This window comes from Netta rufina (assembly GCF_964035555.1).
Source record: "Netta rufina genome assembly, chromosome: 15".
Classification (NCBI taxonomy): Eukaryota; Metazoa; Chordata; class Aves; order Anseriformes; family Anatidae; genus Netta; species Netta rufina.
In genome coordinates, this window is record NC_140138.1 from 16829734 (window position 1) to 16842672 (window position 12939).

A 12939-nucleotide genomic window follows, 5' to 3' on the forward strand; every position below is an offset into this window, starting at 1 on the left:
GCTCCCGGCACGGCTCCGGGGCCGGGGGTTGTGGCGGTGCCGCAGCCGGGAGGGGGAGCCCCAGGAGCGCGGGGAGAGGCCGCGTCCCTGTGGCAGGCGGCTGGGAAAGCAGAGTTTGTGCTGTTTGTATACAGCGCGGGGCACCCTCACAGTGTTCTCCAACTCTTCCTTATCCTGGATTCCCACAAAAAGACCTATCTGGGGTCACTGTGCTTTCAATTTGTGAGAAATCAGCGCGGATCCCTCTCAAACACAGCGATTCAGCCGCTGGATCTGCCCAAACAGCTCTCCAGAAACGCCCAGGGCCGTGGCGTGAGGCGCTGGCTCTGCCACATCACCGCCTGTGTCAGCAGCCGGGCACCGAGTCATCCCGATGAGCAAATATCCCTGCGGTCCTGGCCCCTGAGTCAAGGGCTGCCACTGCCCTAAAAGTGACAAAATGGCCCCGGCCTCCTGGCCTCCTCCCGTGACTCGCAGAGCTGGGGCTAGAGGGCGGCTGAGGAATGGTTCCGGGACACGCCATGCCTCAGAGAAGCTGGTCAATGGTGGTGGCTCAAATTGCTTGGTGGCCCAACATGATAACTCTTAAAACATCCCGAAATAAAGTCAATTTTCTAGCAAGGGAAATGGTAACAAGCCACGTTAAATCACACATTAAAATGTACCGCAAATTCTTAGGACCTGCTCTTGCGCAACGCTGCTAGCTGGAAGGCTGGACGAGCAGCACTTCCATCATTCAGATCTGCTTTCTTTTCACTGAATTCCTTGTCATTTGAGTTAAAAGAGGGTCTTCATTTCTGTGAGGCATAAACAATTATTTTAGGACAAAAACCACCGCAAGTTCGTTAAAATGTGTCGTGATGTTATTTAGTCCAAAACCATCAGCATTTAAGAACATCTGCAGTAGAATAAATAAAGTAATAGGTTAGATAAGTATTTTGGAAAACAGATAAACTAAGTAATTCAATATCTGGGGTTGCTGGATACAACAGGTAACATTTACTTTCTCCCCAAGAGACCAATTTATCACACTTCAAAGTAGAGAGTAGATAATACATGTCTTTTTGGTAATCAACATTAAAGTGTGTTTGGGTGGGGCTGTATTGAATAATTAGGAATGACTGAGGATGTTGGCTGTAATTACTTCAGGAAATGTACCCCCCCCCTCTGAATTAATGATACTGTTGAAAATGTTTTTGTGTCAAAACTGCATCACACAATTTTGGAGAGCAATTAGCATGAAATGAGATGGAGGCTGCTGACAGTAATGTGCTGTCTTAAGTGTCACTCGTCTGTGAAATTACGCAAGTACCCCAGTGCCATGGCTGAGCATAGGATAATAAATATACCTGCATAATTAGCCTTAAAAGTGACATTACTCATCACAATGAACATTGTGACAAAGCAGCTAGCCAGAACCGGACTTTGTACTTTACAGATTTCACCCAAGGGTCTCATTTTTTTGGGTAGGAGCAGACCTGAGGCACTGCTTCCCACAGGCCCGGAGTGCTGAGGACCTAATCCTGCGAACTGTGGCCCTACAAATATGTTTTTCCCATCAGTGGCCTGTGTGATGTTCCCGGTGAAAGGAAGCACCTGACTCTTTTCCAGGGTGCCACGGTGGCTTGCAGGCAGCAGTCCTGGCAACTCGTCAGCTGGGGCATTTTCTGCTTCTCCAATAATAGTTACTATAATCTGTCTGGAGAGGGAATTGCTGATGGTTTCGTGTCCGTTTGCTGAGAAGCTAAACTTCCATCAGCAATGCAAGCTCAAAATTCTTATTATTATTATTATTTTTTTTCTACGAGTCGGACTTTGCAATCTCACAAAGTCCTCAACTTTAAAGTGGATCCAGGAAGTTTATTTTGAACAAAGAGCATGTAGGGTTGTTAATCCTTCCAGTGCAAGCTAGGAGGCCAGATCCAGACTGTCCTCTGCAAGTAACCATCTGATGATTAAAACAAACCTGGTCCACATGCTTCTGGCACGCTGCCGATGCAGCCTTCAGCAGAGGTTAGGTCTCCTTAACTTCTGCCTCCGGTCCTTGCTCCATGACACTGCCAAACAGCAAGTCTGAACAATCCCGTGTGATGTCCAGCACACTGCAGCTGTCTGTGGCTATAATATGGCTAGGTCTGTACGCAGGTGTAAAATGTAAGAAAAAAATTATCTGTATCATTGCAGAAGATGCGGCTGCTTTCTTGATGTCTGGACCTTCAGCAAGTCAAACGAAGAATTGCTAAAAAGCCAACACTCAGTCTTTTCTTCAAAGTTGGTTTTCAACTCATCGTCATTCTGAAAAATCATATTGCCAGTGTGTGTGAGTCACGGGTGTAGATTAATTTATTTCACAGTGCAAAGAGGTTTTTATAATACTCTTTCAATGGATTGAATCATTCTTCGCTGATGACTTAAGGATGCTGTTTTATTTCTCTCTGGATTGCAAATGGAGTCTGGATCTCATCACTAAGTGTGACCCAAAACTATAAAGAAATATCATATATAATTAACTAGGCTTCAGTGTATCATTGCTTGGTTGGTACTTAGTTCTATGTGTTGTCAAGATGGCAATGTTTTCGTCCCAAGATGAAGGGTTAATAATGATGCTAGTGGTAGTTAATCTCCGTGTTTAATTGCTAAATATTACATGATAATCTCAGAAGAAAAAGGCACTCTTCAAGTCATTTAATCAGCAATAAATATACTTTGGAATAATTGATAACTCTGCAGATGAGTTTTCTTCATAGATTTTTTCAAATCCATTTTACTCAGAAGAGCAGCGGATCAAATATTTATAGTTTAGCACTAAAATACTGCCAAAGTGTAGAGCTAAAGGTTACGCCTTAGATTAATTTCACACTCACAGCTTGAGGTGGATGCGGTTCATTTGCAGTGAAGCTACTTAGTGCATAGTAGCGAGATGCACTTTCATTTGACAAAGTTTCTGATAGAAGTGATGATTTTCTCAGAGCTTAATATATTTTTTTTTAAGTCTCAGGCACTCTGTTTAGCTGCAAAGGAGGTAGCTGGGTCTGTGTTTCTCCCTCTGCTTTGTCCAGGATCATGCCAGAGGCAGCAGTCCAGCCTCTGCTGTCACCTCGTCCTGCAGCCAGCAGTGCCTGGCAGTGCAGCAGGGCAGGGTCTGCAGCCACCCTGCCCTTGCAGGGTGCTGGCTTCTGTGTCCACAGGGCCTGGAGGTGGAAGCTGGAGCTTTATATGAGCATGGGGCAACACTGGGCTCCTCTGTCCAGCTGGGCTGCAAGCTATTCAGGTCCCTCACTTCAAGGCAGGCCTAAATTTACAGCCCTGAATGTCCATAGTCTTTGGAGACCAGTGCATTTCTCTAATCATTTTATGCTATTATAAAGTCAGCATTGTTTGTCCCAAGCACATCGCGTTGCCTTCCTCCAAGACATCCCCTCTTGTCAGGCTGGAACCAGTTGTGCAGCATTTCAAGGTGTGCATGTGTCAGTGGGGTTTGGCCATTTTTTAGTCTCAGGTTTGGATCAAACATACCAACGACTGTATCTGTGGGACTGGAAGAAAGGTGGCCTGTTGTTTTCCCACATTTGAAAAAATATCCCAACCTGCAATTATTAATCACACCGGTTGTTCACCTATTTTAGTGGAAGCTTGTTTTTCTTTCCAGAAGTTCAATTGCAGAGGCACACAAAGGCTTCAGCCTCTCCATTTGCCAACAGGCACGATGCACTTTGTAAGATTTCAGATTTCACGAGGGAATTTTCCTCCAAAATCTAAATGTGAGAAAAAAGCATAATTTAGTGCTCCAAGCTTTTCTGAAAAGCGGTGGTTCCTTAAAGAGGGAGAGGATGAGCAGGGAGGGGAGCTATCCTTAAAGCATAAATAGAGGTACATGCTGGGAAGCAGAGTTGTATTTTAAGGCATTCGTAAACATTAGCCTAGTGATAGGGTTTTCTTTAGCAACTGCATGTTGGAGGATGAGAGCACGCTAAGTGCAGCTAACAGAAAGCATAGTACCTCGACGGGAATTCAAAGAAACAGCGGGGGGAAGGAGCGGCATTAAGCTTTCAAGGTGAAGAGCCAATGTGCAAATTCCCAGAACAGGAAGAGGGCCTCGGGAGAGCTCGGCTTTCAAATAACATTAAGGCAGCTAACGTAAATGGACAGAAGCAAAGCAAAGGCAGCGCCGAGCTGCCTCCTACCCGCAGTGATTGCACTGGGAGCAGAGCTCGTGGGGCCACGGGACCGGGCAGTGCGGGGGCTTCAGTGGTGCTCAGGAAGCTGAGCCATGACCCAGCCCCAGACACTGGCCCCTGGACAGCCCTGGCAAATGCCTGGATGTCTAGGTGTGCTTTTTCAGACTGGGATGTGTTTGCATCCCCCTTTTACATTGGGCAGGCTCAGAAGGCTCCTGGCTCCTCATCCCGGCCAAGCAGACTGCTCTGAGAGATGTCATTTTACTGTGTGTTGCTGGATTTTGGGGGCGTCCGTCTCACACCTACGAGGACTGCATAAATAACTAAGAATTGCATGCCATCAGTGTAGGACATCGTGCTTCTTCTTATTGCGACACAGTTGTAGCACATTTGATTCCACTTGTAAGGATGGCCCGGAAATAGGACTGCTAATGTGCCTCCTTTTTGATATCTCAGAAGGTTTTACAAATATAGCTCTTAATCCAGCAGCATGCATGCCAAACCAAACACACTCCACCTGTGCAGAGTTGCTTAAAGACAAATTTTGTTCTCAGCTATATGCCTTGGAGCCCTCTGCTCCAATTATCTTACACACATATAATTGTGTGTACAATATAGCCTCAACTAATTAAATTTCAGGAAAATAGGAGAGCACTTCAGCGTTGTGTGGGATTTGGTTAAGAGATCTCAGAGCTGTCAAAGGAAAGATTCATCTCACAACTCTTCCTCCTTACAGTAAACATGCCTCAGATCAGAGCCAAATATACGCTGCACTTCACACATCTGGGTATTAGCTCACTTTCATTATTGTAAATTACTTCCAGGAGAAAGACTGAATCATGGAATGGAGGGGGCTGAGAAATCTGCTTGCCTTAGAGACATTCATTTGATGTCATCTTTTTTTTCCCTTGCTCTTTTACCTTCTTTTCGTATTTTCGTCTTTGTTGCTTCCTTATTGCTTTTCTAAGGCAATATTGTCATAGCGCATCCTTGTGATTTTTTCATCATGATCCATTGGTGCTGCTATGCCGTGCCCAAACCACACTGTGATGGCATTGCTTCAGCCCTTGAGATGTTTAGAGGCTCTCCTAATACTCTGCCAGAGGTTGGAGGCAAAAGAGGCCAAACGGAGGCCTGGATGGGTGGTGATCCACTCCTTTCTGACAGCCCATCCCTCCACACCAGTGGCCCATTGGGGCCAGGTTCGTGTGTCTGAGTCACGTAGGAGGTGTGGGACTGTGCCCGTGCCTGCGAGATGCTGGGCTGCTTCGTTATGAAGTGACCAATTAGCCCGGTGTGATGGGCAGCGCAGGGGGCCCGGGGCTGCACCTCCGCTCGGGTTTTGTCTCCGATCAGCAGTTCAGCTGTTCCCTCTCCATACCTCAGTTTTAAGCAGAACTCATTCCACTGACTCAGCTGGGTGCCGTGGGGCTTAATTGTTGTCTATAAAGGGCTTTGGAATCCGAAGTGATCGATGCTATGAGTGTGTGTGTGATTAGGAACTGCGTGCCCTGCCGTGGGCTCCGCTGCGGGGCCTGAGCGAACAAACAAGCTCATTTGGCTCGGAATGGCAAACGCTAGGAAACTATGCAAAAGTACTCTGGGTCGGGCTTTTTATTTTATTTTTTTGAAATTTAGTGCTAATGGATCCATTGTTTCATGTAAAGGTTTCTACCGCTTTTGTTATGGTGTGTGTGACATTCACAGTACTCTTTGTTCCATTAGCAAAGTAATTTGAGAGAGTTTATTATCCTTTGGAGACTTCACTGCTTGCTGTTTAACTTCCATGTGATTGGACCCTGGAAAAATCTCTTAAAATAGTGCACGAGCCTAAAAATAGTGATGAATTAGTCGTTTCTTAGGAATAAAATAATTAATTTGGTGCACTTTGGAAGATCAGAAATGTTAGGAAACACCACTTACTGCTTCCTCTCTCTCTTCAGAGCCACCAAAACACATGAAAGCCTTTATGGTGGAGTCAAAGTGCCTCTCGCCTCGCCGTTTGAGATCGTAATTTGTTTGTATCAGCCACAGTTGCTTTACTTCAGAGGAACAGAGAAGTGGCATTTAATCAGCATGTTCTGAATCACCGGTGAAAGGAATCGCTCCCTAATCTGAATTTATCGCACCGGGACTCACTCTAGATGCGAGGCAATGGCACACGGTGTTATTCCTGGGCTGCCTGTCGTGGCGGTGCCCACGGGACTGCGCCCGCCTGGGTCCCACTCGCTAAGTGGCTCAGGCACCCCGCCGGGCGAAACACGCTTTCTCTGATTCACCGGGAGAGCTCAGCGGTGTGCTGGCTGCTGGAAGGCATCAGGGTTCGCTGAGCCACGCGTGTGGGAATATTTTCTCCTTGCCGTGAAGCTTTCAGTCGCTCGGGGTTGGAGCAGCGCTGCAGGCAGCGGTGGCGCGAGCTGGGGAAAGTTGGTGAAGGGTGAGCCGTGGCACCGGGGCGTGCAGGAGGAGACAAAGAGCATGGCACAGCTGCTGTCCCCCGGTATGAAGGGTGTAAACCATGCTCCCTGCTACAGGGGGGACCTTCGGTGCCAGGTCACTCACTCCCTGAGCTTCAAACCCCATGCAAAGGGCAATCCTCTGCAGCAGCGCCCTGCTTGGCACAGCCTTAGGGAGCCTTCCTGCCCCTTTACCAGCCTTGTTGCCCTCCTCTGGGTGCTTGCAGGGACCATACGAGGCTTTTTATGTTGTGGAGGTTTTTATGCTGCATGCAGTATTCAAGGTGAGGCCTGAAAAAAGAGGATGGCTGCAGCTAAGAGAGGGCTGTGGTTCTGCAGAGTGCTGTGCGGCCAGAGGAGGGCAGGTTCTGTACCAACCTACGAGTCTCCTCATCCAAAATGGTCTTGCCTCCAGCCTCTCACTGAACTCCCACAGGGAGATGCTGGAGAGGCCAAATGGCCAAAAAGTGCCATATACAGAATGAGCAGTAATGGCCAAGTGTGGCAGAGGCCCCATCACCGGGCTGGCCTCTTAAATTGCTTTGTTTTCATGCTCGGATGAGTTGCTAACCTTCCAATAAACACCAGAGTCATTATAATAAAAATGTGGAAAATGCTATCATTAAACCACACCGGTTTATTTTTCAAGTGCCTCTTTCTGGGACATCAAATTCATTTAGATCATTCTCAAAAGCCACAAATCCTGAATGGGTGCAGTAATGTGTGTGGTGGGAGGCGAGAGCACAAGGCACATTAAATTGGGTAGAGGCAGGGCTCTGACAGGAGAGCTCGGCTGGCTTTATTGCAGGGGGTTAAGACGTGACGCCTCGGGCTGCTCACCCCTCTTGCCCCCAGTTCTGCAGACTGAAACCCTGGTTCATGCCCTGACGTCTCATCTCAAGCCCCGCGGTGGAGACGGTGCAGGAGACAAAGGAGGCAGCTCCTGGAGAATGCGAGCAGTGAGCAGTGCCCAGGAGCCAGGGCCCTTCCTATAGCAGAGCCTTCCCCTCACAGAAAGACACGTTTTGTTCCAAAATACAGCAAAAAGGCCTTAGATCCTTCCAGCTGCAGAGCCAGCTGGTTAGATCCCACTCCCCATCACCTCTACAAGTTTGGAATAACTTCATCGAGGGTTTGCCTGAGGACTGGGGAAGCTGAGCAAAGTTTTGGCTCAGTCTCCGTGTTGTTGGCAAATGTGGTGCTGGGGCTAATTGCGTTAATTAAGTGAAAACATAGATGTGAGATTTTTGAAGGGACTTGAGGGCTGGACTCCACTCAGGTGAAAACAAGCACACATAGCTTATAGAAGTGACCTGCAAGGCTGAAATCCCGGGTGAGCCTGCACTAAACTTTCATAGGAGCCAGGCGTTGTTCAAAAGCTCTTTATCTGCCAAGAGGAATCAAGATTTTGTTCATCTGAGGAGTTTCTGGCACGAAGGCCCCCTCGGAGCAGCACAGCATGATCGATGTGTCCACGGGCGTGCTTATGGCGTCTGCAGAAACATCAGTTCTGTGAGGGGGGTAGGGTTACCCAGAATAGAAATTGAAGACAAATTGCTGCTCAGCTGTTTTGCTCCAAAGATATTTAAAAATACTTGGGAAGGGAAGTGTGCACTGTGCTAGGGAGCTGGAGCCTTCATGCATCGTCTTGGAGTATCTCGAGGTGCCGCGCATGGGTCGTTTGATGCACGGGGAGGAAAGGGTTCAATTTAGCTCCCGGAGGGTTTATCAGCATGACAAGTTATTCAAGTTATGCCAAAAATACACAGAAAAGACACTTCAGGCAGAGCTCTAGGAATGCAAAAATCTTCCACTCCTGGTAGGAAGCTTGAGCCCACGTTTGTACGTTGATGCAGCCAAACACAAGCTGCTGAGCTGCCGGCTCGGTTTGGAACTGGGGCAGGGTTGGAGACAAGTCTCTGCCTTTTCCAGAGCCCAGCACTGGGTTGTTCAGAACTGACACTGCTCTCGGGGCAAGAGGAGGTATAATGGCTTTTTATTGAGTGAAATAAAGCTGATAGCGCGTGTGTCCCATCGTGAACTGGGGTTTGGTGACCAGGGATGCGATGTGATTGTCTGTGTGCTGTACTGATGCCCTTCATTAATGGCTCTATTGAAACATGGAAGTGGTGAGGCCATTCATAATTTCCAGAGCACTCAAAGCGTGACAAAAATAGCCTGTCCATCAGAGATCTGCTCGGTGGAAGATGGAAGCCCGGCTCCGTCCTTATGGTAAACCTGGGTGCTTCCAAGAAGTTGCGCCATGGCTGAATTCGACTCTCCTCGTCTGGATCAATAACAAAAATGTTTTCGGCTCTGCACGCACGTGATTTCTTGCACTCAGCTCGGGAAGAGGCCAGAATCCCCTCCAGAGCATCCAGGAATTTCACTGCCTCCTCACCTTTCCTGAACAGGAAAATCGCGAGGCTTTGTGCTGACCCATTTACACTTCCCCGTGTCTCAATGCTGCTTTGCAATTTTGCTCGGCATCCCCGAGCAGAGGGGCAGGATGGATGCTGCTTCAGAGGGAGCCCGACGGCGGGCAGCAGGCTGCCCACATGGGAACACGCTAAAATAACAACACGGAGAGGTGAAATGGGCACACAGGAGCATGCAAGATGCTGAGAACAAAATTAATCAAGTTACCGTGCGGCCTGAAGAACAGAAATGATTTAGTCATAGTGCAGGGTATTATGCCAAGAAATTGGGTAATAAACTCAGTAAGCAAGAGGAACTGGAATTGCTCACCAATGAGCCTCAGTATGACCTACTTGGTTTTATCAGGGAATCTGGGGGGAAAAGTCAGCTGACTGAAAGGGCAAAACTGGTGGTTACAACCCGTAAGAAGAGCTGAGCTGCCAAAGAGGAGGAGGAGCAGCACTGACAGATCCACTGCAAGCAGCTCTGAACACTTTGCTGCAGGAGAAAGCGCGAGGGGCTGCTTGCTCCAGCTCACTGCAGCTGCTGAATTGCATGAGGGAGCAGAGCAAACGGCTCCTTGCATCTCTCCAGAATACCTACAGATAAAACATGGTGTGGTTGCAAGGTTTCCATCCAGGCAACACACTGCAGGAGGCTGCAGGATTGGGGTTACTGAACCCTAAAACACTCACGTTTAATGTGGGTAACAAGTGGCACCAGAGGACCATTGGAAGGGGCTGAACATATTGGGTCCTGTCATTTCTCTGGAGTGTGAAGGCTTCAGGGAGGGGAGCACAAGCTGGCAGGCATCCCATGGGAATCAGGTGTTACCCTCCCAGGTCACCTTTTTCCCTAAAGAAGAGGTGGAAGAACAGAGTTCCTCACCGAAGGAGCTGTTTGGGAAGGGAGGCAGGCACTTGGCTGTTTTCAGCTGTGATGGCAAGGGACCAAGAGCAGACTGATCCTCCGGGTAGCATTTGTAGGGGCATGAGCTGTACACGAGCACAGCAGCCCCCAGAGCCCCCAGCACAGGCACGGTGTCTTCTCTCTTCCCACTGCTTTGCACCTCTTTGGCAGTCTAATTTTGCCCTGCACCGAGGCAAGTTCAGAGGCACTGGGAAGTACCCTGCTCAGAGTTAATTTTGCTGAAAACCACCAGTTTCTTCACGCTTACAGTTCCTCCAGGGCACGTTCCTGTGCCTCGCAGCTCGTCCCTCTCTGAGCATTGAGGTGGGGGGCACAGATCCCCTCTGGGGGGTCCTCACTTGCGGTCGGTTTGAAACCTCTCTCTTCCTCCAGCACTAAACCTGCTGCTGTCGAGCAGGTCCTGGGGGTCTGGGGGGGGGGTGGATGCTGAGCTGCAGAGAGCTTTGAGGGGCTGCAGGGGTGGCGCAGGGCTGCGGGAGGCTGCTTGGGGCCGGGAGGGGGCTGCCCAGGGGCTCGGGGATGCTCGGGACGGTGCAGAGGATGCAGGAGGCGGCGGCGGGGGGGGGGGATGCTCGGGGCGGCGGGGGGATGCTGCCGGCTGGGAGGGATGCTGGGGGCTAAGGGAGGGGATGCCGAGGGGCGGCGGGGGGGGAGGTCCGAGGGGCGGTGGGGGGCTGCGGGGCGGAGCCGTGGGGTGCCCCTCCCGGCGGCGTTATAAAGCGGCGGGGCTCGGGCGCGGGGCTGCCTTCGCTGGGGCACCCGGGGCAGGGGCGGCGGCGGTGGGGGGGACGCCTCCTGCCCGCAGCGATGGCGAGGGGGCGGCTGTCGGGGGGCGCCTGGGGGGCCCTGGTGCTGCTGGGGCTGATGCTGCCGGCGGCCCCGCCGGCCGGCGCTTGGTACAAGCACGTCGCCAGCCCCCGGTACCACACGGTGGGGCGAGCCTCGGGGCTGCTCATGGGGGTCCGCCGCTCCCCGTACCTCTGGCGCCGGGAGCTGCCGCCCGAACCCCCCCGCCGCCCCGGGGGTCCCGCGCCCGCCGCCCCCCAGCCCCCGGGACGCCCCGACGGGGGCTCCCCGCCGCCCGCCCCCCCGCCGCCGCCGCCGCCGCTGTCGCATCCCGGTCCCGGTCGCCTCCTGCAGCGCCTGCTCCGGAGGGGTTGGGGCTGGGGGGGACCCCGGCCGGCCCCCGCCCGGCCGCCGCCCGCAGCCCGCGGAGCTCAGGTAAAGCGGGACCCGACGGCAGGGCTCCGGGGGGGGCCGCGGGGACAAGGCGAGGGGATGTCCCGCTGCACCGGGCCGGGGAGGTGGCGTTTGGGGTGCGGGAGCCTTGCTGCCGTCCCCCCGCGGCACCCTGGGGGGCTGGAGGGGTGCCGCCGGGGGGCTGGGTGCGGGAGGCTTGCTGCCGTCTCCCACCGTGCAGGCATCGGGGGGGGGACGCACGGTGGGAGAATAACCTGAGCAAAGACCCCATGGCATGGCTGGGCTGCGGGGAGATGCCCCCTGTGCCTGGGGGGTGCCCAGGCAGGGGAGCGAGGGGATCTGGGACCCCGCGGGACAGCCCGTGCCCTGGGGGGGGTTCCAGCCCTGGCTCTGGATCGAGGGAGTTTGCAAAAGTCTCTGCTGTATTTTGAAACTTGGACCATGAGGTCCCAGCAGGATGGAGCAGCCAGGCTTCCTCCCGGTGAGATGCGTTCGGAGGGGCTGCACCTGGGTCTAGGGGCAGAAAAAGGAGCTGGGGGATTTCTGTGCCTGTGTTTGGGGTATCCCAAACCTGCACCCTGCAAGGAGCGAGCTGTCAGTGCCATGCCGGGGTGTTTGTGGTGCTGGAGGTGCTGAGGAGCTCCCGGCATCATCCCTCTGCAGGACCCCTCTCCCTGCCCTCTCCCCACTCGGCCAAGCTGCGTGGGACTGTTTTGGGGCCGTGTCCAAACATTAAATCTCTTTTCCCCTATGTAAAGCAGGAGCCAACATCCGGCTGAAATCCAGGGATGCTTTTAGATGTTGGATCAGCCCCGAGACATGCAGCCTTATTCCCATCCACACCCCCCGCCTTCATTTTTTGGAGGCAATCTGGGATTTTTATCTTTTGGGGAAAGCCCAGGCAGGTCAGCTCAGCCCGTGCTATGCAGGTCCCTCGGGCAGCCTGGCTGGAAGCACGGACAGAGCCTGTGTCGTGGCGGGGGTGCAGCGCTCTGATTCCACAGCAGAACCTCCACGAGAGCTTTGCACCAAGCCTCCTGGGTGTTTATAATGGGTGCTTGAGCCGTGGGGTGTGATTTGTGTGCACGGTCTGTTGTGGGAACAGAAAGGGTCCGCAGTGACCGTGGGGAAGGTCTGAGCCCACGTCCTGAATGGTTTTGAGCACCGTATGGAGAGGAAAAATCCACGTGGGCACTGGGCAGAGCTGGGTGATGGGGCCACAGCTGGATGTCCTGGGTCATCACCGTGTAATAACATGGGGTCCTTTTCTTCTTTCAGCCTCTCCCGATGGAAGACGTGGCTCTGCTCCGCTGAAAGGTCCCAGCAGGGATGCTCCGGGCGCTGGAGGAGCACTGGCTGCCCGAGGTGGGGACTGTTTCTGTGGCTGGTGAGGAGGAGTTTCATCGGCGGCCCTCCGGGTCTCTGACCTCTCTGAAACCATACAGACGGTTGCATTCAAAAAAAAGTCTGATTTTTCTTGCCCACTGTCCAGACACAGTGGTAAATTCATCTTGTTTTCAGGTCAACTTAGTGCTATAAACTTGGGGAGAAATAAACAGGGAAAATATTTATTTTGTTTATTTTTTTTAGATTTCTGTACTGGCTTGTTTGCAATATGACACAAACATGTACTGTTTGCTTCCTAGGAACCTGCCCTCATTAAAATGAGAATCGATCAAAGGAAACGTGTTTCATGGTGTATTTTATTTTATTTTATTTTATTTTATTTTATTTTATTTTATTTTATTTTATTTTAT

General features: G+C 51.6%; 1 protein-coding gene across 1 annotated transcript; it reads left to right on the forward strand.

Moving 5' to 3' along the window:
- Positions 1-10789: 10789 nt before the first annotated feature.
- NPW (neuropeptide W) lies at positions 10790-12496 on the forward strand (the record flags this gene model as incomplete). The annotated part of the gene is made up of 2 exons (XM_084295689.1): positions 10790-11203; positions 12461-12496. 2 exons carry the CDS (start codon positions 10790-10792, stop codon positions 12494-12496), a joined length of 450 nt encoding a protein of 149 aa, XP_084151815.1.
- Between the last annotated feature and the right edge of the window lie 443 nt (positions 12497-12939).